The sequence below is a fragment of the Neohortaea acidophila genome (assembly GCF_010093505.1).
Source record: "Neohortaea acidophila strain CBS 113389 unplaced genomic scaffold BDY17scaffold_11, whole genome shotgun sequence".
In the NCBI taxonomy this organism is placed as follows: domain Eukaryota; kingdom Fungi; phylum Ascomycota; class Dothideomycetes; order Mycosphaerellales; family Teratosphaeriaceae; genus Neohortaea; species Neohortaea acidophila.
This window is the reverse complement of record NW_022985520.1, coordinates 60,710-75,967: the sequence shown is the minus strand read 5'-3', so window position 1 is coordinate 75,967 and position 15,258 is coordinate 60,710. Positions and strand designations below refer to the sequence as shown.

Here is a 15,258-nt window from a genome sequence, read left to right as displayed (position 1 = left end):
TAGGCCGGTCGTGCTTGCTTCGATCCATTGAGGTAAGTTGTGCGTTGACCTGCACCCGGCGACATCGTGCACAGTCGCGTGCCCGTCTGGCGTAACCTTCATCTTTCCTCCTTCATCTCAACTCCCGAGTCAACCATGCCTCAGCAGGAGTTCGTCCCCCAGAAGTACCACCTGCAGGACTCCACAGGTGATGCTTCAGTGCATCTGCAAAGTAGAGACGGCCCCAGCCCCGTCAATCTCCGCTTCGAAGCTCTGCGGCCGGGATTGTTCAGAACGACATTCTACTCCGAAACACATCCTTTGCCGCCCTTTCCGAGTGCTCGCAAGCCAAAATCAATCCCATCCACATTCGACGTCGACGGTGATGGCTCTCAGAAGACGTTTCTTTCGGAGGACGTCGTGGCCAAAGTAGACTGGACTGGCGTCCCAATCATCTCCCTCGGTTTCGCTGGCCACGAACCGTTATACTCCGATCTCCCCTTCCGCGCGTACGCTCTTGATGGCGATGGAATCGCACACTACACCCGCTACCACCGCGGAAGCCTCCACGTTGGCCTGGGCGAGAAAGCGGCGCCCATGGACTTGTCGAATCGACACTTCACCCTCTCCGCCACGGATTGCTTCGGCTACGACGTCCACCGCACCGATCCAATGTACAAGCATATTCCGCTGCTCATCCGAGCGACTCCACAGGGTGTCGTGGCCACTTTCTCTACAGCACATTCGCGAGGCTCCTACTCCGTTGGCAGCGAGATGGACGGTCTATGGGGCTATTACAAAGTGTATCGACAAGACCATGGTGGACTGGAGATGTATACCATGATCGGCCGTACTCTGCAGGATGTTGTGACGTTGTATGCAGATCTCGTTGGCTACCCTCTGCTCGTGCCCCGCTGGGCGTTCGGATACCTGGCAGGCGGGATGAAGTACTCCATGCTCGACTCTCCCCGCGCGAGCGAGGCGTTGATGGAGTTCACCAGGAAGTTGGAACGACACGACATTCCCTGCTCCGGGTTCCAAATGTCGTCGGGCTATACGGTGGCGGAGACCGAGCCGAAAACACGCAATGTCTTTACGTGGAATCGACATCGCTTCCCTGATCCCAAGGCTTTCTGCGACGCTTTCCACGCTCGGGGTATCAAGTTGATTGCCAATATCAAACCTTACATCCTAGCCTCCCATCCAGAGTACGAAAAGCTTGTCAAAGCCGGTGCATTATTCACGGATCCGACGACGAAGACTTCCGCCGTTGCACGTCTCTGGTCCGCGGGCGGCGGTGAGAGTGGAGAGGGCGGACATATCGACTTCACCTCCAAAGCAGGCTACGACTTCTGGTACAATGGTGTGAAGGAGCTGCGTAAGACAGGGATGGACTGCATGTGGAATGACAATAACGAGTACACCATTCCCTCCGACAACTGGAAGCTAGAATTATCACATCGCAGAGATTCAAATGTCGACAGCACTTCCGACAGAAGAGATGTCGGTCTCTGGGGCCGAGCGATGCATTGCGAACTCATGGGCAAATGCTCTCACGATGCTCTCACGGAAGCCATACCGCACGAACGTCCTTTCGTTCTCACTCGCAGCGCCACAGCAGGGACAATGCGGTACGCCGCTTCAACATGGTCAGGCGACAACGTCACAAGCTGGGACGGCATGCGCGGCGCAAACGCCCTCTCGCTAACAGCAGGCATGTGCCTCCTGCAATGCTACGGCCACGACATCGGCGGCTTCGAAGGCCCGCAGCCGTCGCCTGAGCTGCTCCTCCGCTGGGTGCAGCTCGGTATTCACAGTCCGCGATTCGCCATCAACTGCTTCAAAACCGGGGACGACAATTTGGTCGGAGACGTCATTGAGCCGTGGATGTACCCGCACATCATTCCGGAGATTCGCAAGGCGATCCTCCGGCGGTACGAGTTGATTCCGTATTTGTACAGCTTGATGCTGCTGAGCCATTTCCATGCCGTACCGCCGCAGCGGTGGGTAGGATGGGGGTACGAGAACGATACAGAGGTGTGGACTAGCAAGGTGCTCAAAGACGGTGAACAGCAATACTGGCTCGGCGATACGCTCTTGGTCGGGGGCGTGTATGAAGCGGGCGTCAGCGAGGCGAAAATCTACCTGCCGAAACGAAGCAATGACGATCTGGGTTATTTGAATCTCAATGCTCCGCATCAACACTTGCCGGCTGGACGGTGGGCTACAATCGGTAGTCCGTGGAAAGGCAGCATCCCGATTCTCGCTCGAATCGGTGGCGTCATTCCAGTGGGCAAGAACAAACAAGTAGCAGCACCAGGAGACAAAGTAAACGAAGCCAACCTCCCGCAGGACGATTGGCGAGGCGTGGAAATCTTCCCGCCGCCGGAGGAGTACTCGGACGGTACCATCAGCTTCGTCAGCTCGTGGATGGAGGACGATGGTATCTCTCCGCCACCGGCCAAAGTGGCCAAATTTGTGGTTGGGTATGTGGCGACGGCGACGGAGGTTGCGGTGAGTTTTAGTCAGGACACTGCTGCTTTTGTTCCGCCGTGGGTTGGGAAAGGATTGACTGTCATTCTTCCGGTTGGCGATGGCAGGAGGGTGGTTTCGAGCGATGAGGGCGTGTCGGTTGAGGTGCGGCGAGTAGATGAGCAGGGGCGAAAGCGGTTTCATATCATCGCTGAGGGGTGAATGAGGGAGTGGGAGTCATGGAGAAGTATCCTCGGGATATAGACCTAGATCGTTAATGCACGTTCTGTCGGGAGCCTGCCAGATCGAGTATCGAACGCGATTGAACCGGTGCTGAGGACACTCTTTAACGCAATGGATTCTTGATCGCTATCTGCCAGCTGCCATGGTATGGATGGACGGAGCTTGAAGCTCCAATCCGCAGACGCCGTCGTCGAGTCCCACAAACATCAAACCAAACGCTTAACGAGTAGTCGGCTTCGGCTTGGCAACGGCACCCTTCGCGGCTTGCTTGCCCACAACACTGCCAGATCGTCAGCAAAGCGGTCCAAGGATATTCCCAATTGATGTACACTCACCGGCCAGTAGTCTGTCCCTTCGCAGCAGCCCCCGCATTCTTCGCCTTCTCCGCCTTCTTGACGCTCTGTGCAGCAGCCCTCTTCTCCTTGCCCTCCTCAATCGCCTGCTTGCGGGCAGCAGTGCGAGCCTCGGGACGCATCGAGCGGCGCTCCTTGATCACATCGAGCGAGGCACCGACAACGGCACGCTGGGCCTTGACTTGTCGGCGTCGGCGGGTCTTGGCTTGTTCCTGCAATGGCCATCAGTATGTCGCCTCTTTCTCCCCATTCCTTGACGGTGAATTTTACCTCCGAGATACCCTTTCTCCTCTGTCTCCGGCACAGCACAGTCCAGGCGATGCGGCGAGGGTTCTTGCGTTGAAGGAAGAGGGACTCGGTCTTGCCATTTTGGAAACGGAAGACTTTGCTGTCGCCGCGGATGAAGAGTTTGCCCTGGCGGACGAGTTAGCAGGATGAAGATGGGCAACGGCCGTGACGGCTCGCTCGGTGCTGCGCTACCTTTCCGGGGTAGATTTTCTGGCCAGAGAAGGTGTCGTCGTAGGTCCTCATGATGGTGGTGATGCGCGTGGAGTTCGGATGAGGAGTGGTGCGGCTTCGTCGCCTTGTGTGGTGAGAGACAATATCGAGGTGTCGCTGGATGTTCAGACAGCGCGCTGGGCTTGGCACTGATGTCGGCAAGAATTTGGGTCTCGCCGATTGTGTGTCGGGAACGCCCGCGCTTGGCACTGATGAGAACGCCGCGCTAGTCCGCTTCGGGCATTGAGCTTTCCGACGCGGTGACGGGAATCTACGCGTCGCCATCACTTCGCCGTTCTCTGAAGCTGTTCATGCACGCACACTCCAAGTCATGTCGCTCTTCGCAGAGTTCGCCACACCGGCAAGGCGGTCGCGTGAAAGAGACGATGAAAGCGAGTTCACTGTGTCCGTGGACGGCGAGGCTTCTCCGCAGTCAAGCGGAAACAAACGCCGCCGCCTGAATCCCGAGGAGGAAGATGATGGACAAGAAGAAGAGGAAGAGGGTTCCGAGGTTTGCCACACCCGTATATCTTGGACACATCACATTCTAACAATCCAACCAGACACAAGAAGGCGACCTCCTCCCAGACAGCTTCCGCCGATCACCCAAAGGCAAAGGCCGCGCAAATGACCCCGTACCCACCGCCGCACCTCAGAAGCATCAGCCTGGATCAATTGTACGGGTGAAGCTCACCGACTTCGTCACATACACCCGCGCCGAGTTTCACCCCGGGCCAAACCTCAACATGATCATCGGCCCAAATGGAACGGGAAAGAGCACGCTCGTTTGCGCCATATGCCTTGGTCTCGGCTGGCAGACCTCTCATCTTGGACGAGCAAAAGACATCGGCGAGTTTGTCAAGCATGGCGCGAAGAGAGCGGAGATTGAAATTGAGCTCGCTGCCCATCCGGGCGAGGAGAATCCGATCATTCGCACGAGAATCACCAAAGAGGGCAACAAGGCCGATTTTTCCATCAGCGGCAGGAAGTCGAATAGGAAGGGCGTGCTGGAGCTCGCACACAGCTTTTCCATTCAAGTCGACAATCTGTGCCAGTTTCTGCCACAAGATCGCGTCGTGGAATTTGCCGCCTTGTCTCCAGTCGATCTTCTCACGCAGACTCAGCGGGCAGCGGCGCCAGAGTACATGAGCGAATGGCACGACAAGCTCAAAGAGCTCCGAAAGCAGCAAAAGACACAACAGAGCGAGCAGCAGGGCCTGATTGAGATCTTGAAGACACTGGAAGAACGGCACCGCCTGCAGGAGGCTGACGTCGCTCGTCTTCGAGAGCGAGAAGTGCTCAAGGACAGGATCAAGGCGATGGAGAAACTCCGCCCGTTTCCGGCCTACCAGGTTGCAACTGACAAGTTCAAGGAGGCGAAGGCGCGGAAGAGGGACGCGGCGAACGAGCTCAAGGAGCTGGAGAGACGCGTCGAGCCAAATTTGCGAGCAGCAACGAAGAAGCAAGAATATGCCGAGCGTACGGAGAAGGTCGTCAATCATCGCAGCAGGCTGGTTGAGCGTGGCGGTGATGCAGTGAAAGAGGTGGAGCGGAAGATCAAGGCTGTAGATGAGAAGCTGCAGGGCTGCGTCGATGAAATCGAGGCGGAGAAGAATACTGTCAAAGCTACCCGACAGAACATCCCGCGTCTCAACCAGGACATTGCTCGCATCGAGAGGGCATTGCAAAGCCCGCCCGAAGAGTTTGATGCGGCGGAGATGAATGCTCAGATGCGAGAAAAGACACGACTCGCACGTGAGGTGGAGGAGAAAATTAGAGAGCTGCAGGGTCGTGGCGAGTCTCTAGCCACTCAGATCAAGCAGAGACATCAGATTATCGAGGAGAGGAACAAGGAAAAGGAGGGTCTGAGGTCGCAGGCAGGACAGCAGGCCAGCAAACTCAAGCGTGCATCCAACGACGCCGCACGCGTTTGGGACTGGATTCAGCGGAACAAGACCGCGTTCCAGAGCGACGTGTATGGACCGCCCATCGTGGAGTGCACGCTGAAAAGCCCGAGACATGCTGCTGCGGTGGAGTCGATGATCCCAGACGGCGACAAAATGTCCTTCACCCTCACCAGCCAGGCAGACATGAAGATGCTCCTGGACAAGATCAGTGAAATGCGACTGAGAGATGTCAATCTGCGCCTCTCCAATCAACCCTTGGCGGCTTTCCAGAAACCGAATGTGTCTCAGGAGCAGCTGCGGCAGTACGGTCTGGATGGCTGGCTGATTGATCTTCTCGACGGACCGGATCCCGTGCTCGCCATGCTGTGTGACAACCGCAACATCCATCAGATGGGCTATGCCCCGCGCGAGATCAACGAAGCCCAATTCAATGCGCTGAAGGGGAGTCCTATCGGCTCCTGGGTGACGCCAAGTCAAAGCTATCAGATCACGCGCCGGCGAGAGTATGGGGATTCTGCCGTCAGCACACGCGTGCAGGCTTTGAAGCAGCCTCGTTTCTTTACCGACGTTCCGGTCGATCGGCAGCTGGAGCAAGACATCGATCGTGTCATCCGCGAGACGGAAGGCGAGATTGAAGAACTGGGCAACGAAAGAAAGTCGATCATGGAGGAAGGCCGAACACTGACAGAGGAGCGTAAGCAACACCACTTGGAGAGGAAAGAGATCGAGGACGAAAAGAACAAGCAGCAACGTGCACTGTCGGAGTTCAACGGCTTGTCCGTCAAGCTAGAATCGCAAAAGGCCAAGCTCGAGAAGGCAATGGAGGGCATTGCTGGCTATCGAGCTCGCGTCAGGGTGGTCGTCGACAAGGCCGACAAGCTGCAGCTTGAAAAAGGTCAGCTGGCACTGGACTACGCCAACGCCGTCGACGCGTTCCGAAACCTCCACATGCAATTGCTCGAAGTTCAGATCATGCGGATTGAAGCCAATTCGGATCTTGAGCAGCTCAAGGCGCAGCATGCAGAAGAGTCGCGCCTTTTGACCGAGCGTCGGAAGGAGGTAGAAGCGTTGCAGGTTATTCAAGACAAGGCACGTGAGGAGGGACAGGCGCTGGCTCAGAAATGCCTAGACCTCGGTGCTTCTTTCACCGAATTGGAGCGGGAGATTTACGATGAGTACGATGGGGAGAAGGAAGCTGGCGAGAAGTGGACGGTGGAGTCGTTGGAGACCGAAATCCAATCTCATCAAGCCAGGCTGGAGATGACGCACGGCGGAGGCAACGAGAATACGATCAACGAGTTTGAACGCCGACAGCGAGACATCGAGCAGAGGCGAAGCCGGGTGCATGACCTTGGCGCTGCACTCGACAAAGTGGGTGACGAGATTACGGAGATTCGCAATCGATGGGAGCCGGAGCTTGACGAGCTGGTGGGCAAGATCTCCGAGGCGTTCAAGGAGAACTTTGACAAGATCAACTGCGCGGGCGAGGTTGCGGTGCATAAAGACGAGGAGTTTGAGCAGTGGGCCATTCAGATTCGGGTGAAGTTCAGGTATGGCTTTCACGAGTGGAGGGGATGAAGACAATGACTGACAGATGTCCACAGAGAAAACGAACAGCTCTCCGTCCTCGACTCACATCGGCAATCCGGCGGCGAGCGCGCGGTCAGCACAATCTTCTACCTCATGGCACTGCAATCGCTGGCGCGCGCGCCCTTCCGCGTCGTCGACGAAATCAACCAAGGCATGGACCCGCGCAACGAACGCCTTGTGCACAGCCGCATGGTGGACATTGCGTGCGCCAGTGCCGAAGACGGCCGGCCGGGCTCGCAGTACTTCCTCATCACGCCCAAGCTGCTGAGCGGCCTGAAGTACCATCCGAATATGAAGGTGCATTGTATTGCTTCGGGCGAGTACATGCCTGCCGACTACCGCGAGCTGGACTTTGGGGTGTTGGCTAAGAAGGCTTTGGCGCTGCGGAGGGGTGGGAGGGGAGTGAGTGCTGCTGGTTGAGGCGATACCGTTCATAAGGCGGGAGATGATGGCCTTTTGCTTTGATGTTTGAGGCTGAGACGGTGTGTGCGTGTTTGAACAGGCGAGGATAGATGTTGTATTGGCCAATCATGCGCTCATCCGGCGCTTAATGATGCGTATTGCGCTACTGATGAACAGTGCTTTGGTCGATTTCTCAATGCAACAAAGCCGTGTGTCGTTAAGCGCCAGGACTGTATGGCCTGTTCAGCCGACGTCGGACAGCCTTCCTCGACTGCCCCGCAATCTTCGCGCCTCACCTCGTCTCATCTCGCCCGCAGCGTCAACGCCTCCGTGCAACAGAGGCTGAAAGCGAGACGAGTTGACCAACCAGCCAGCTGACGGCGGCAGAAGTGGCGCGAGCTGCCCATCAACCATACAATGCGCCGCAACCGCACCATGCGTAGCAGCCAGCGCCTCCATCTCGCCGCCATCGTAACACTCCTCCCGTAGCTGGCAACCACGACAATGTCACGCCCTTGAGTCTACCGTGCCGCCATCATTACCTCCACCTCACCTCTCCCATCACTCTTCCTTCCATCCCCACCGGGAGAAATGTCGTAGCATGGCCCGCTACACCCAACCTCATGCCTTCCTCTCACCGCCCCAGTACCACCACGAGCAACAGGCACTCCACCCGCCCACACCAACACCGTCCCCAACCCTCAAACTCCTCCCCGCCTACATCCTCCACCCCCAACCACCCCCCCGCCAGCCCCCCCGCTTCCATCAACATCATCCAAGACACCCGCCTCGGCCTCTCGCCCGACGACACCGCCACTCTACGCCAACACCAGCACCTTGCGCACGCTCAGGTGCGTAGTCCCGTTGGCTCGCAGGCTAGTAGTCAGGGCCGCTTGCTGCTGGATCCGGGCAATTACGCACTACTTGCCAGGCACTTCGATCGGGTTATGGGTGCTATTGAGGGGAGGATCGAGCAGGTGCATCGCATCCCTCTCTACTCCTCCGCTCTTCTAAAAGCAATGCTAACGGGAGTGGGTATGCTAGCTCCACCGCGCCACGGAAACAGCTACAGCAGCGCAATACGACCGCGCGCACACCGTGATGCAAGTTGCTGACGCGGAGATTGCGCGTTTCCGCGCTATCCTTGCGCAGATTGATGAGCTGGAGTTGGAGTTTGAGAAGATTGCGCGCATTCGCGAGATTGTGAGGGTGTATCGGGCGAGGGTTGCGGCTGTTGAGGCGAGGTTGGGGTGAGGCGTGGCTCTTTGTGTCATTTGGGTAGATGAGTGTCTCGCGGCTAAGATTGGATGGAGTTGCCTCACGGCAGATGATTGGGTTTAGCTGTATTCAGATGGGAGGCTATGTCATGAAATGGGGACGGCGTTCATGAGGCAGCTTGTAAGGGAAGACCAAGAGAGGGTAGTCAGATCTGTCTGCCTCCATACCTATCTGTACACTTCCTTGCATCGGTTCATGGAAAGACGTAACCCTCGCAACGCCCTGAATCGTTTTTTGATCATCATTCCAAGGTGGAGGTTTTGTTGTTTACAAGTCCAACTTCCACTCCTCATCCACATGAGGCTCAAGCCTTTCAATCAACTCCTCGACCGTCATCTCTCCCTCTTCAATCTCCTCAACCTGCTCCATGGCAGCGTGCTTGGGCGGGATGATAACACTGCTCAGGACCTGAATCACACCATCGGCAGCCACCACATCGTTGACAGCCACGGTAGTGAAGCCGTTGACCTTCATCCACACGACGGGGCCCCAGTTCGTGATATCGATGGAGAGACTGCGGTCCTTCAGCGCGGTGGGCAGATCGACGTGGATGTTCCGTCCGGTAGTCTCCTCTTTGTCCTCATTGTCCTTCTCCGGGTAAAAGGCGTCGGAGTAGAGCGTGTTCTGCGGGGCAACGTGGTACTGCAGCAGGGCCTTGAGGTACTTTTCGCCATGCGACGAGAACAGGAAAGCGTTGACCCTCGGGCCCAACTTCTGGAAGGCCCAGTTATTGGGTGCGAATAGAGTACCTCCCCCACGATGAGATGTGTTGTTCAGCTTGTCCCAAATGCCAGTCTTGTGCAGGGCGAGGTTGAGCGTGCTGAACTCGCCGGGGAAGAGGTCGATTTCGTGCACGGCGGAGATGGGCGGGAAGATGGGGGTGTCGACGCCGTGGATGATGCCGTTGGTGGCGTGGATGTCGGCGGCGACGATGCGGCTGAAGAAGTTGACCGTCAGGCCCTTGAAGCCCTTGCCGATGCGGAGGCGCTGCGGGTGTTTGGAGCTGAGCTGCTTGGACTCGAGCAGAGTCGGGGCGGTGTGGGTGAAGAGGACGCGTTTGGCGGGGTAGACGCCTGGGACGACGTGGTACTTGAGGAGGTCCTCGACCTGGCTCTTGGAGAGTTTCTCGAAGAACTTCTTGGGGATCTTTTCAAAGGCTTTGTCGGTCGGGGCGAAGACAGTGCCGTTGAAGTCGGTGCTGTTGAGGGCTTTGGCGAGTTTCGGGTGGTCGTCGAGGAGCTTGGCGAGGATGGTGCTGTACTTGCTTGATTTGATCAGGCTGAGCACCGTCTCGTTGACCTTGGGGTGCTTGTCGTGGCCGTGATCGCCATGGTGTCCGTGGTCACCGTGATGACCATGGCCGCCGTGATGTCCGTGATCACCGTGATGTCCGTGGTCACCGTGGTGGGGAGGAGGTGGGCCATGATGAGGCGGCGGTGGTCCATGATGATCATCTTCATCAACCCCCATCATGTACTCATCAGCCTCCAGCATGAGCTCGTCAGCGTCGAGCATGTAATTCTCCATGGCGTCCTGCAGGCCATCTACATGCGACTGCATCCAATCCTGGACCCCATCCCGAGTCTCAGTGAACGAGTCTTCGACATTCTCCGCAACCTCATAGGCATTCTCAAGAGCATAGTCGAAAGCGTTCCTCGATGAGTCAGCAACCTGCTCCCAGGCCTCGTCGGACGTCTCCTCGACCCGCTCCCAAGCGTCTTGAGACACCTCCGTAGCTTGACTGACGAGTCGTCTCAGTGCATCCTTTGTCTCGTCTAGTCTACGCTCGCTGTCGCCGACGAGCGTTTGGTACCATGGGGTGGGTTCGTGGTGGCAGATTTCCACTTCCTGGAATGTTTCGGCGGGCGGCAAGACCAGGGCCGAAGTGGCGGCTGCCAGTGGAAGCAGGTTGGTGAGCTTCATGTTGGTTGTAAATACCAATCAAGAAACGATAGATATTCAAAGGGACGAAGAGGAGGGAATGGAGAGGAAATAGCAAGGTAGAGAAACAGATGACTTGGAATCTGGGGAGGTGATGGCGGGATGAAACCGAGTGATGACGACTACTGATGATCCCACCCTGACGCGTTCACTCCAGTCGGGGAACGGAGACGGGGCTTCTGCCACGAAATGCTGCCGCCTGCCGACTGCAACCTTGGCATTCGGCGGTGATATGTGCTTGCGTAAGACGGAGTTCATTTCCACTCCGGCGTTGTGCATGCATGTTGTTTGGATGTTGGTGGGCAACTCGTAGCGGGAGAGGATGTGGAATTGTTGCCCTTCTCCGCGTGGTCGAGACTCGATGGCCACAATGACGTAAGACATGATGCCTTGCAGCCTTGTTCCAATCACTGCAGAGGCAAAAGGTGTAACACCAACGATGCTAAGCCAACATAGTGGCAGGACGCTCAATCACAACTTAATCATTGCCAGCCCGCCTTCTCCATCGGCCCAGTCCTCGCAGCTTTACCATCTCGCCCGCCTCGTCCACGTCCTCCTCCACCTCCACCTCCGCCGCCGCCGCCTCTTCCTCTGCCCCTCTTCGCCCCACCACCCCTTCGATTCACAGAGTAATCGATCCGCACCAACGGCCGCTCGACCCACTCCACCCCCTCCAACCCCAACCTCTTCTTCTCCTCCGCCGGCATCCTCCAAGCTTGGAAGACGCCCATCAGATCCTCCGCGCTCCCCTTCCCACCACCTTCCTTCCCCCTGCCCACGTCTCTCAACTCCGGCACCCAAGCCCGCACATACTCTCCATTTGCATCGTAGTCCACTGCCTGCTTGACGGGATTGAATACTCGATCTCCACGTGGGTCATTGCCCACGCCCGCCACATACTGCCAATTGCCCCAATTGCTCGAGACGTCGTAGTCAATTAGGTTCGCCTCGTACCACTCCGCCCCAATACGCCAATCAATACCCAGGTGCTTCGTGAGGAACGATGCCACGTTCTGCCGTGCGCGATTCGATGTCCAGCCCGTGAGGTAGAGCTCTCGCTGTGAAGCATCGATGAGTCCCGTTCCTGTCGTGCCTTTGACAAGCCGCTCAATCGCTGCTCTCGTGTCGTCGTCGTTAGATCCTTTGGCGTTCTTCTTGTCCGTGGAATGCATAAAGGGGCTGCTAATGTACTTCCAGCTCGCATCTTTCGCCTCCCTGTATCCATCCACGAGGAATAATCGGGAGCCGAACTTGCGCGTGCAGAGACGCATGTAGTCGCGCCAGAGTAGCTCGAACCGCACGGCTGCCGTGCCTTTGTTCTCGCCCTTGCCGGCTCCCGCGGCCGTACTGGCACTGAAGCGGCCCTTGCCGTCTTCGAACTCGAGCATGGTCCAGTGCACCTGCCGCGCCGATATGGATCCTAGCGCTAGCCAAGCGGAGAGTTTGGTGCTGAAGTCGAGGCCGAGGAGGCCATTGCGCGTGTCTTTGTAAGATGTCATCGCCCCAGAGTCGAGGAGGTGGTGTACTCGCTTGTGTGCGGCTTCTGAGCCGCCGGTGAAGGGATGGGCGGATTCGACTCCTGATGGCATGGTGGGCATATTGGAGAATTCGGCTTTCTCTAGAGGTTTGAAGAGCGCGGAGATGGTGGCGTCGAGGGTGTCGGGGATTTCGAAAGGAGTCCTCTGCGGAGGGATCTTGGCTGGGAGTGCGGGCAGCTTTTGGGGGGAAGGCAGCTGTTGTCGCGGGACTGCGCGCAAGGGCTCGACGGTCTTCCGGAAGTTCGTGAATACGTCAGACAGATCTTTGATGCTCTGGAAAGGAAGATCTCGGCTGCAAGCATAATCAGTATGGCAGGGCTCAGGTCAGTGGTGGGATGGCAAACTCACTCGTCAACGAAATACTTCTCGTCCTTCCACAACTTGAACTCCTTCTGCTCGCGCTGCAAGAGCCGCTGAACGCGCTTCTCCTCCTGCTTCTCCTCCCACCCCTCCTCGCTCGTCATCCACAAGCCATGTACCTCGACACCCTCCTGCTCGCGGAAACCTTCCAAAAGCGACTTGACTGCATCTGATACGCTGCCAACACGGATCGCAAGGCCACTGCCGATCTTCTCAAGATCGGTCTTCAGATCCCACACGCTTTCGGCAATGAACTTGGCTCGTAGCTTGCCACAGCGCCAGAAGCCGCCTACCGCACTGCGTGCCTCCTTGTACGGCGATTGCTGTGTATTGGCAGATAGAAATCCTGACACTTCGACTTGCTCCGCAGGGAAGACGTAGACCGGGAGCAAGTGGGTGAAAGGTCGTTGCGATTGGCCATTGAGCCGCGCGATTTCGTGGAAGACGGGGTTGTCGGCGAGGCGTAGGTCGCGCCGTAATATGTAGATCAGGACACGCGACATGTTGGATTGTCGAGATTCGCTGCTGATCGCAGCAGCCCTTTATTGTTGGACCGCGATGGAACGCGATTATGTTCGAACTTTGTTGCCACCAAGTCGGACGGATGATCCGTAGACTCAAACGAGGGTCGAGCAGTGATTGTGATGGGTGGCTGAAGTGAATCGACTTCGATGACGAAATGATTAGGTCTCGTGCGCTGTAGAATGCAGCAGTATGAGAGCGAAAGTGCGAGCAAGAGTAAACGGAAAGAAGAAGGAAAGAAGGAAGGAACAAAACGATCAGTCGACTGTGAGTTTGCAGGACAAAATGTGGAGAGGATTGCACGGTCAGTGAAAGGGAAAGAAGAGGCGAAAACAACCCAACTTGACGTCTGGCAAGTGTTACATCATCGAAAGAGAGGTCATTCCAGGGGCACAGTAGGTGAGGAGCGCGCTAAGACCGAGTGGCCTACTAACCGGGGGGAAAGAGCAACAGCGTCCGCATGCAACTGCTCGACCATGGGAGCATCAGTCAAGAGATGCGTCGTGGCGCGAAGCATTGGCGATTCCGCGCCTCCATGATGGGGCAAAGGAGCCAAGTGCCGGCGAGTGACGGGCGTGCTGAGAGCAAGGGCAGTTGTAGATCGACGGGGGTCAGAAAAGAGCGAGTCATTCGTTTCCTCCACGTTGCTTGGCGATCGGAAGGCAGACCCAGCGAGGTGGCACTTGGCACCGCGATCTGATACTCGGGAGATCGAGTACTGCAAGATAAGCTTGCCGGCCGGACGCCCACGCTAGTTGCACGCCGCACGATGTCATCATCTTCCCGGACGCCTGAGGGAGGTGAAGCAGCTTGCGACGCAGGGAACATGAGGGTTACGCAACATCCTGCACCTCCCAGAGCCGGTGGGCGGTAGAACGAGAGGACGATCGGTCGGCCATCAATTCTGGTCACTCGAAGAGTACATGCATCTGCAAGGCACGAGGAAACAGGACACGTGAATTGTGAATGATGTAGACGTGAAGATCCTTCGAGAAAACTTCTGCTGGGACACTCCCGCCCTCATGCCAAAAGTCGTGGTGGCCAACGTCAGGGTCTGGACCTGCGAACCGCGAACCTCTCCACAACCTCATCCCACCTCCACGACATACACTTGCGCTTGACAAACCAGCATCTTTCACACATACAGGCCGTTGGCAGATTATCCGCCGCACGAGTGCCTGGGACTCTGCCGCTTGCACCCCCCGTCATCGGTCTCTCTTCCTCTGCCTCTCCCCTCCGCTGTCACTCCACTGCCAATCATTCATAAGCTCGTCTGGACCCCGTTCACAAGGACACCATAGAATGGCGGCGCCGCTGCCGAAGCGAATCATAAAAGAGACCGAGCGTCTGCAGAACGAGCCAGTCCCGGGCATCTCCGCCCTTCCACATGACGATAATGCGCGCTACTTCGATGTGATGGTTGAAGGGCCCGGCGGAAGCTGTTACGAGGGTATGCTCTTCGGCTTCACCACACAACTCTCTTCTTCTCTACATCCGGCCCACTGACCAACTTCCCCGCAGGTGGCGTATTCAACCTCGAGCTCTTCCTCCCTGACGACTACCCCATGACCGCCCCCAAGATCCGCTTCCTCACTCGAATCTATCATCCCAACATCGATCGACTGGGGAGAATATGCTTGGACGTGCTGAAGAACAACTGGAGCCCCGCCCTGCAAATTCGAACCATCCTCCTCAGTATACAGGCATTGCTGGGCGCACCAAACCCCGAAGACCCGCTGAATGAAGCAGTGGCCAAGCAATGGAAGGTGAGTGCGAGCGTTGCGCTGCAGTGACTCATGCATACTGATGAGCGTGCAAAGGAAAATCAAGCAGAGGCCATAAAGACTGCTCGGGAGTGGACGGCGTTATACGCGACAGCCAAGAAATGAGATGGATAGAGAGCGGACGGATATCGTGAGGTGGGCGGGCGATGGAGCAGTCGAGCAGAGGCAGACTCCCGGCGCCCATGCGCGTGCGATCTTGCGGGAGTACGACGAAGACCGAGAACGCCGACCCCTACAGCTCGAAATGTGCTGGATCACGAGAAGCATGAATACATCACCCGCGAGGCGTGTGAGAAGATTTCAGATAGATATCGTGCGGTGGTCACACTGCAATTTGAAACGCTGACACCACCTCCGACCATCTCCCTTTTCCCTTGTGTCTGCAGGATTA

General features: G+C 57.0%; 7 protein-coding genes across 7 annotated transcripts; 4 read left to right on the top strand and 3 right to left on the bottom strand.

Annotated features, from left to right (window-relative positions):
- Positions 1–135: 135 nt before the first annotated feature.
- On the top strand, positions 136–2,673 carry BDY17DRAFT_318800 (putative alpha-glucosidase; the record flags this gene model as incomplete). Its single annotated transcript, XM_033736224.1, has 1 exon — positions 136–2,673. One exon carries the CDS (start codon positions 136–138, stop codon positions 2,671–2,673), a length of 2,538 nt encoding a protein of 845 aa, XP_033585924.1.
- A 352-nt stretch (positions 2,674–3,025) lies between these two features.
- Positions 3,026–3,578, bottom strand: BDY17DRAFT_257319 (ribosomal protein L24e-domain-containing protein; the record flags this gene model as incomplete). The annotated part of the gene is made up of 3 exons (XM_033731675.1): positions 3,026–3,259; positions 3,318–3,461; positions 3,528–3,578. The coding sequence occupies 3 exons, from the start codon at positions 3,576–3,578 to the stop codon at positions 3,026–3,028; spliced, it is 429 nt and encodes a 142-aa protein (XP_033585923.1).
- A 266-nt stretch (positions 3,579–3,844) lies between these two features.
- BDY17DRAFT_286018 (putative ABC/SMC5 protein) lies at positions 3,845–7,673 on the top strand. Its single transcript, XM_033732121.1, has 3 exons — positions 3,845–4,056; positions 4,109–7,002; positions 7,057–7,673. The coding sequence occupies exons 1-3, from the start codon at positions 3,877–3,879 to the stop codon at positions 7,460–7,462; spliced, it is 3,480 nt and encodes a 1,159-aa protein (XP_033585922.1). The 5' UTR covers positions 3,845–3,876; the 3' UTR covers positions 7,463–7,673.
- Positions 7,674–8,067: 394 nt separating this feature from the next.
- Positions 8,068–8,698, top strand: BDY17DRAFT_256946 (uncharacterized protein; the record flags this gene model as incomplete). Its single annotated transcript, XM_033731643.1, has 2 exons — positions 8,068–8,421; positions 8,489–8,698. The coding sequence occupies 2 exons, from the start codon at positions 8,068–8,070 to the stop codon at positions 8,696–8,698; spliced, it is 564 nt and encodes a 187-aa protein (XP_033585921.1).
- A 291-nt stretch (positions 8,699–8,989) lies between these two features.
- On the bottom strand, positions 8,990–10,645 carry BDY17DRAFT_256819 (putative beta-Ig-H3/fasciclin; the record flags this gene model as incomplete). Its single annotated transcript, XM_033731631.1, has 3 exons — positions 8,990–10,198; positions 10,271–10,405; positions 10,451–10,645. The coding sequence occupies 3 exons, from the start codon at positions 10,643–10,645 to the stop codon at positions 8,990–8,992; spliced, it is 1,539 nt and encodes a 512-aa protein (XP_033585920.1).
- Positions 10,646–11,145: 500 nt separating this feature from the next.
- BDY17DRAFT_327328 (DNA photolyase, FAD-binding/Cryptochrome) lies at positions 11,146–13,064 on the bottom strand (the record flags this gene model as incomplete). Its single annotated transcript, XM_033737655.1, has 2 exons — positions 11,146–12,493; positions 12,550–13,064. The coding sequence occupies 2 exons, from the start codon at positions 13,062–13,064 to the stop codon at positions 11,146–11,148; spliced, it is 1,863 nt and encodes a 620-aa protein (XP_033585919.1).
- A 1,046-nt stretch (positions 13,065–14,110) lies between these two features.
- Positions 14,111–15,221, top strand: BDY17DRAFT_303711 (ubiquitin-conjugating enzyme/RWD-like protein). The gene is made up of 3 exons (XM_033734625.1): positions 14,111–14,533; positions 14,605–14,849; positions 14,904–15,221. The coding sequence occupies exons 1-3, from the start codon at positions 14,386–14,388 to the stop codon at positions 14,970–14,972; spliced, it is 462 nt and encodes a 153-aa protein (XP_033585918.1). The 5' UTR covers positions 14,111–14,385; the 3' UTR covers positions 14,973–15,221.
- The last annotated feature ends 37 nt before the right edge of the window (positions 15,222–15,258 follow it).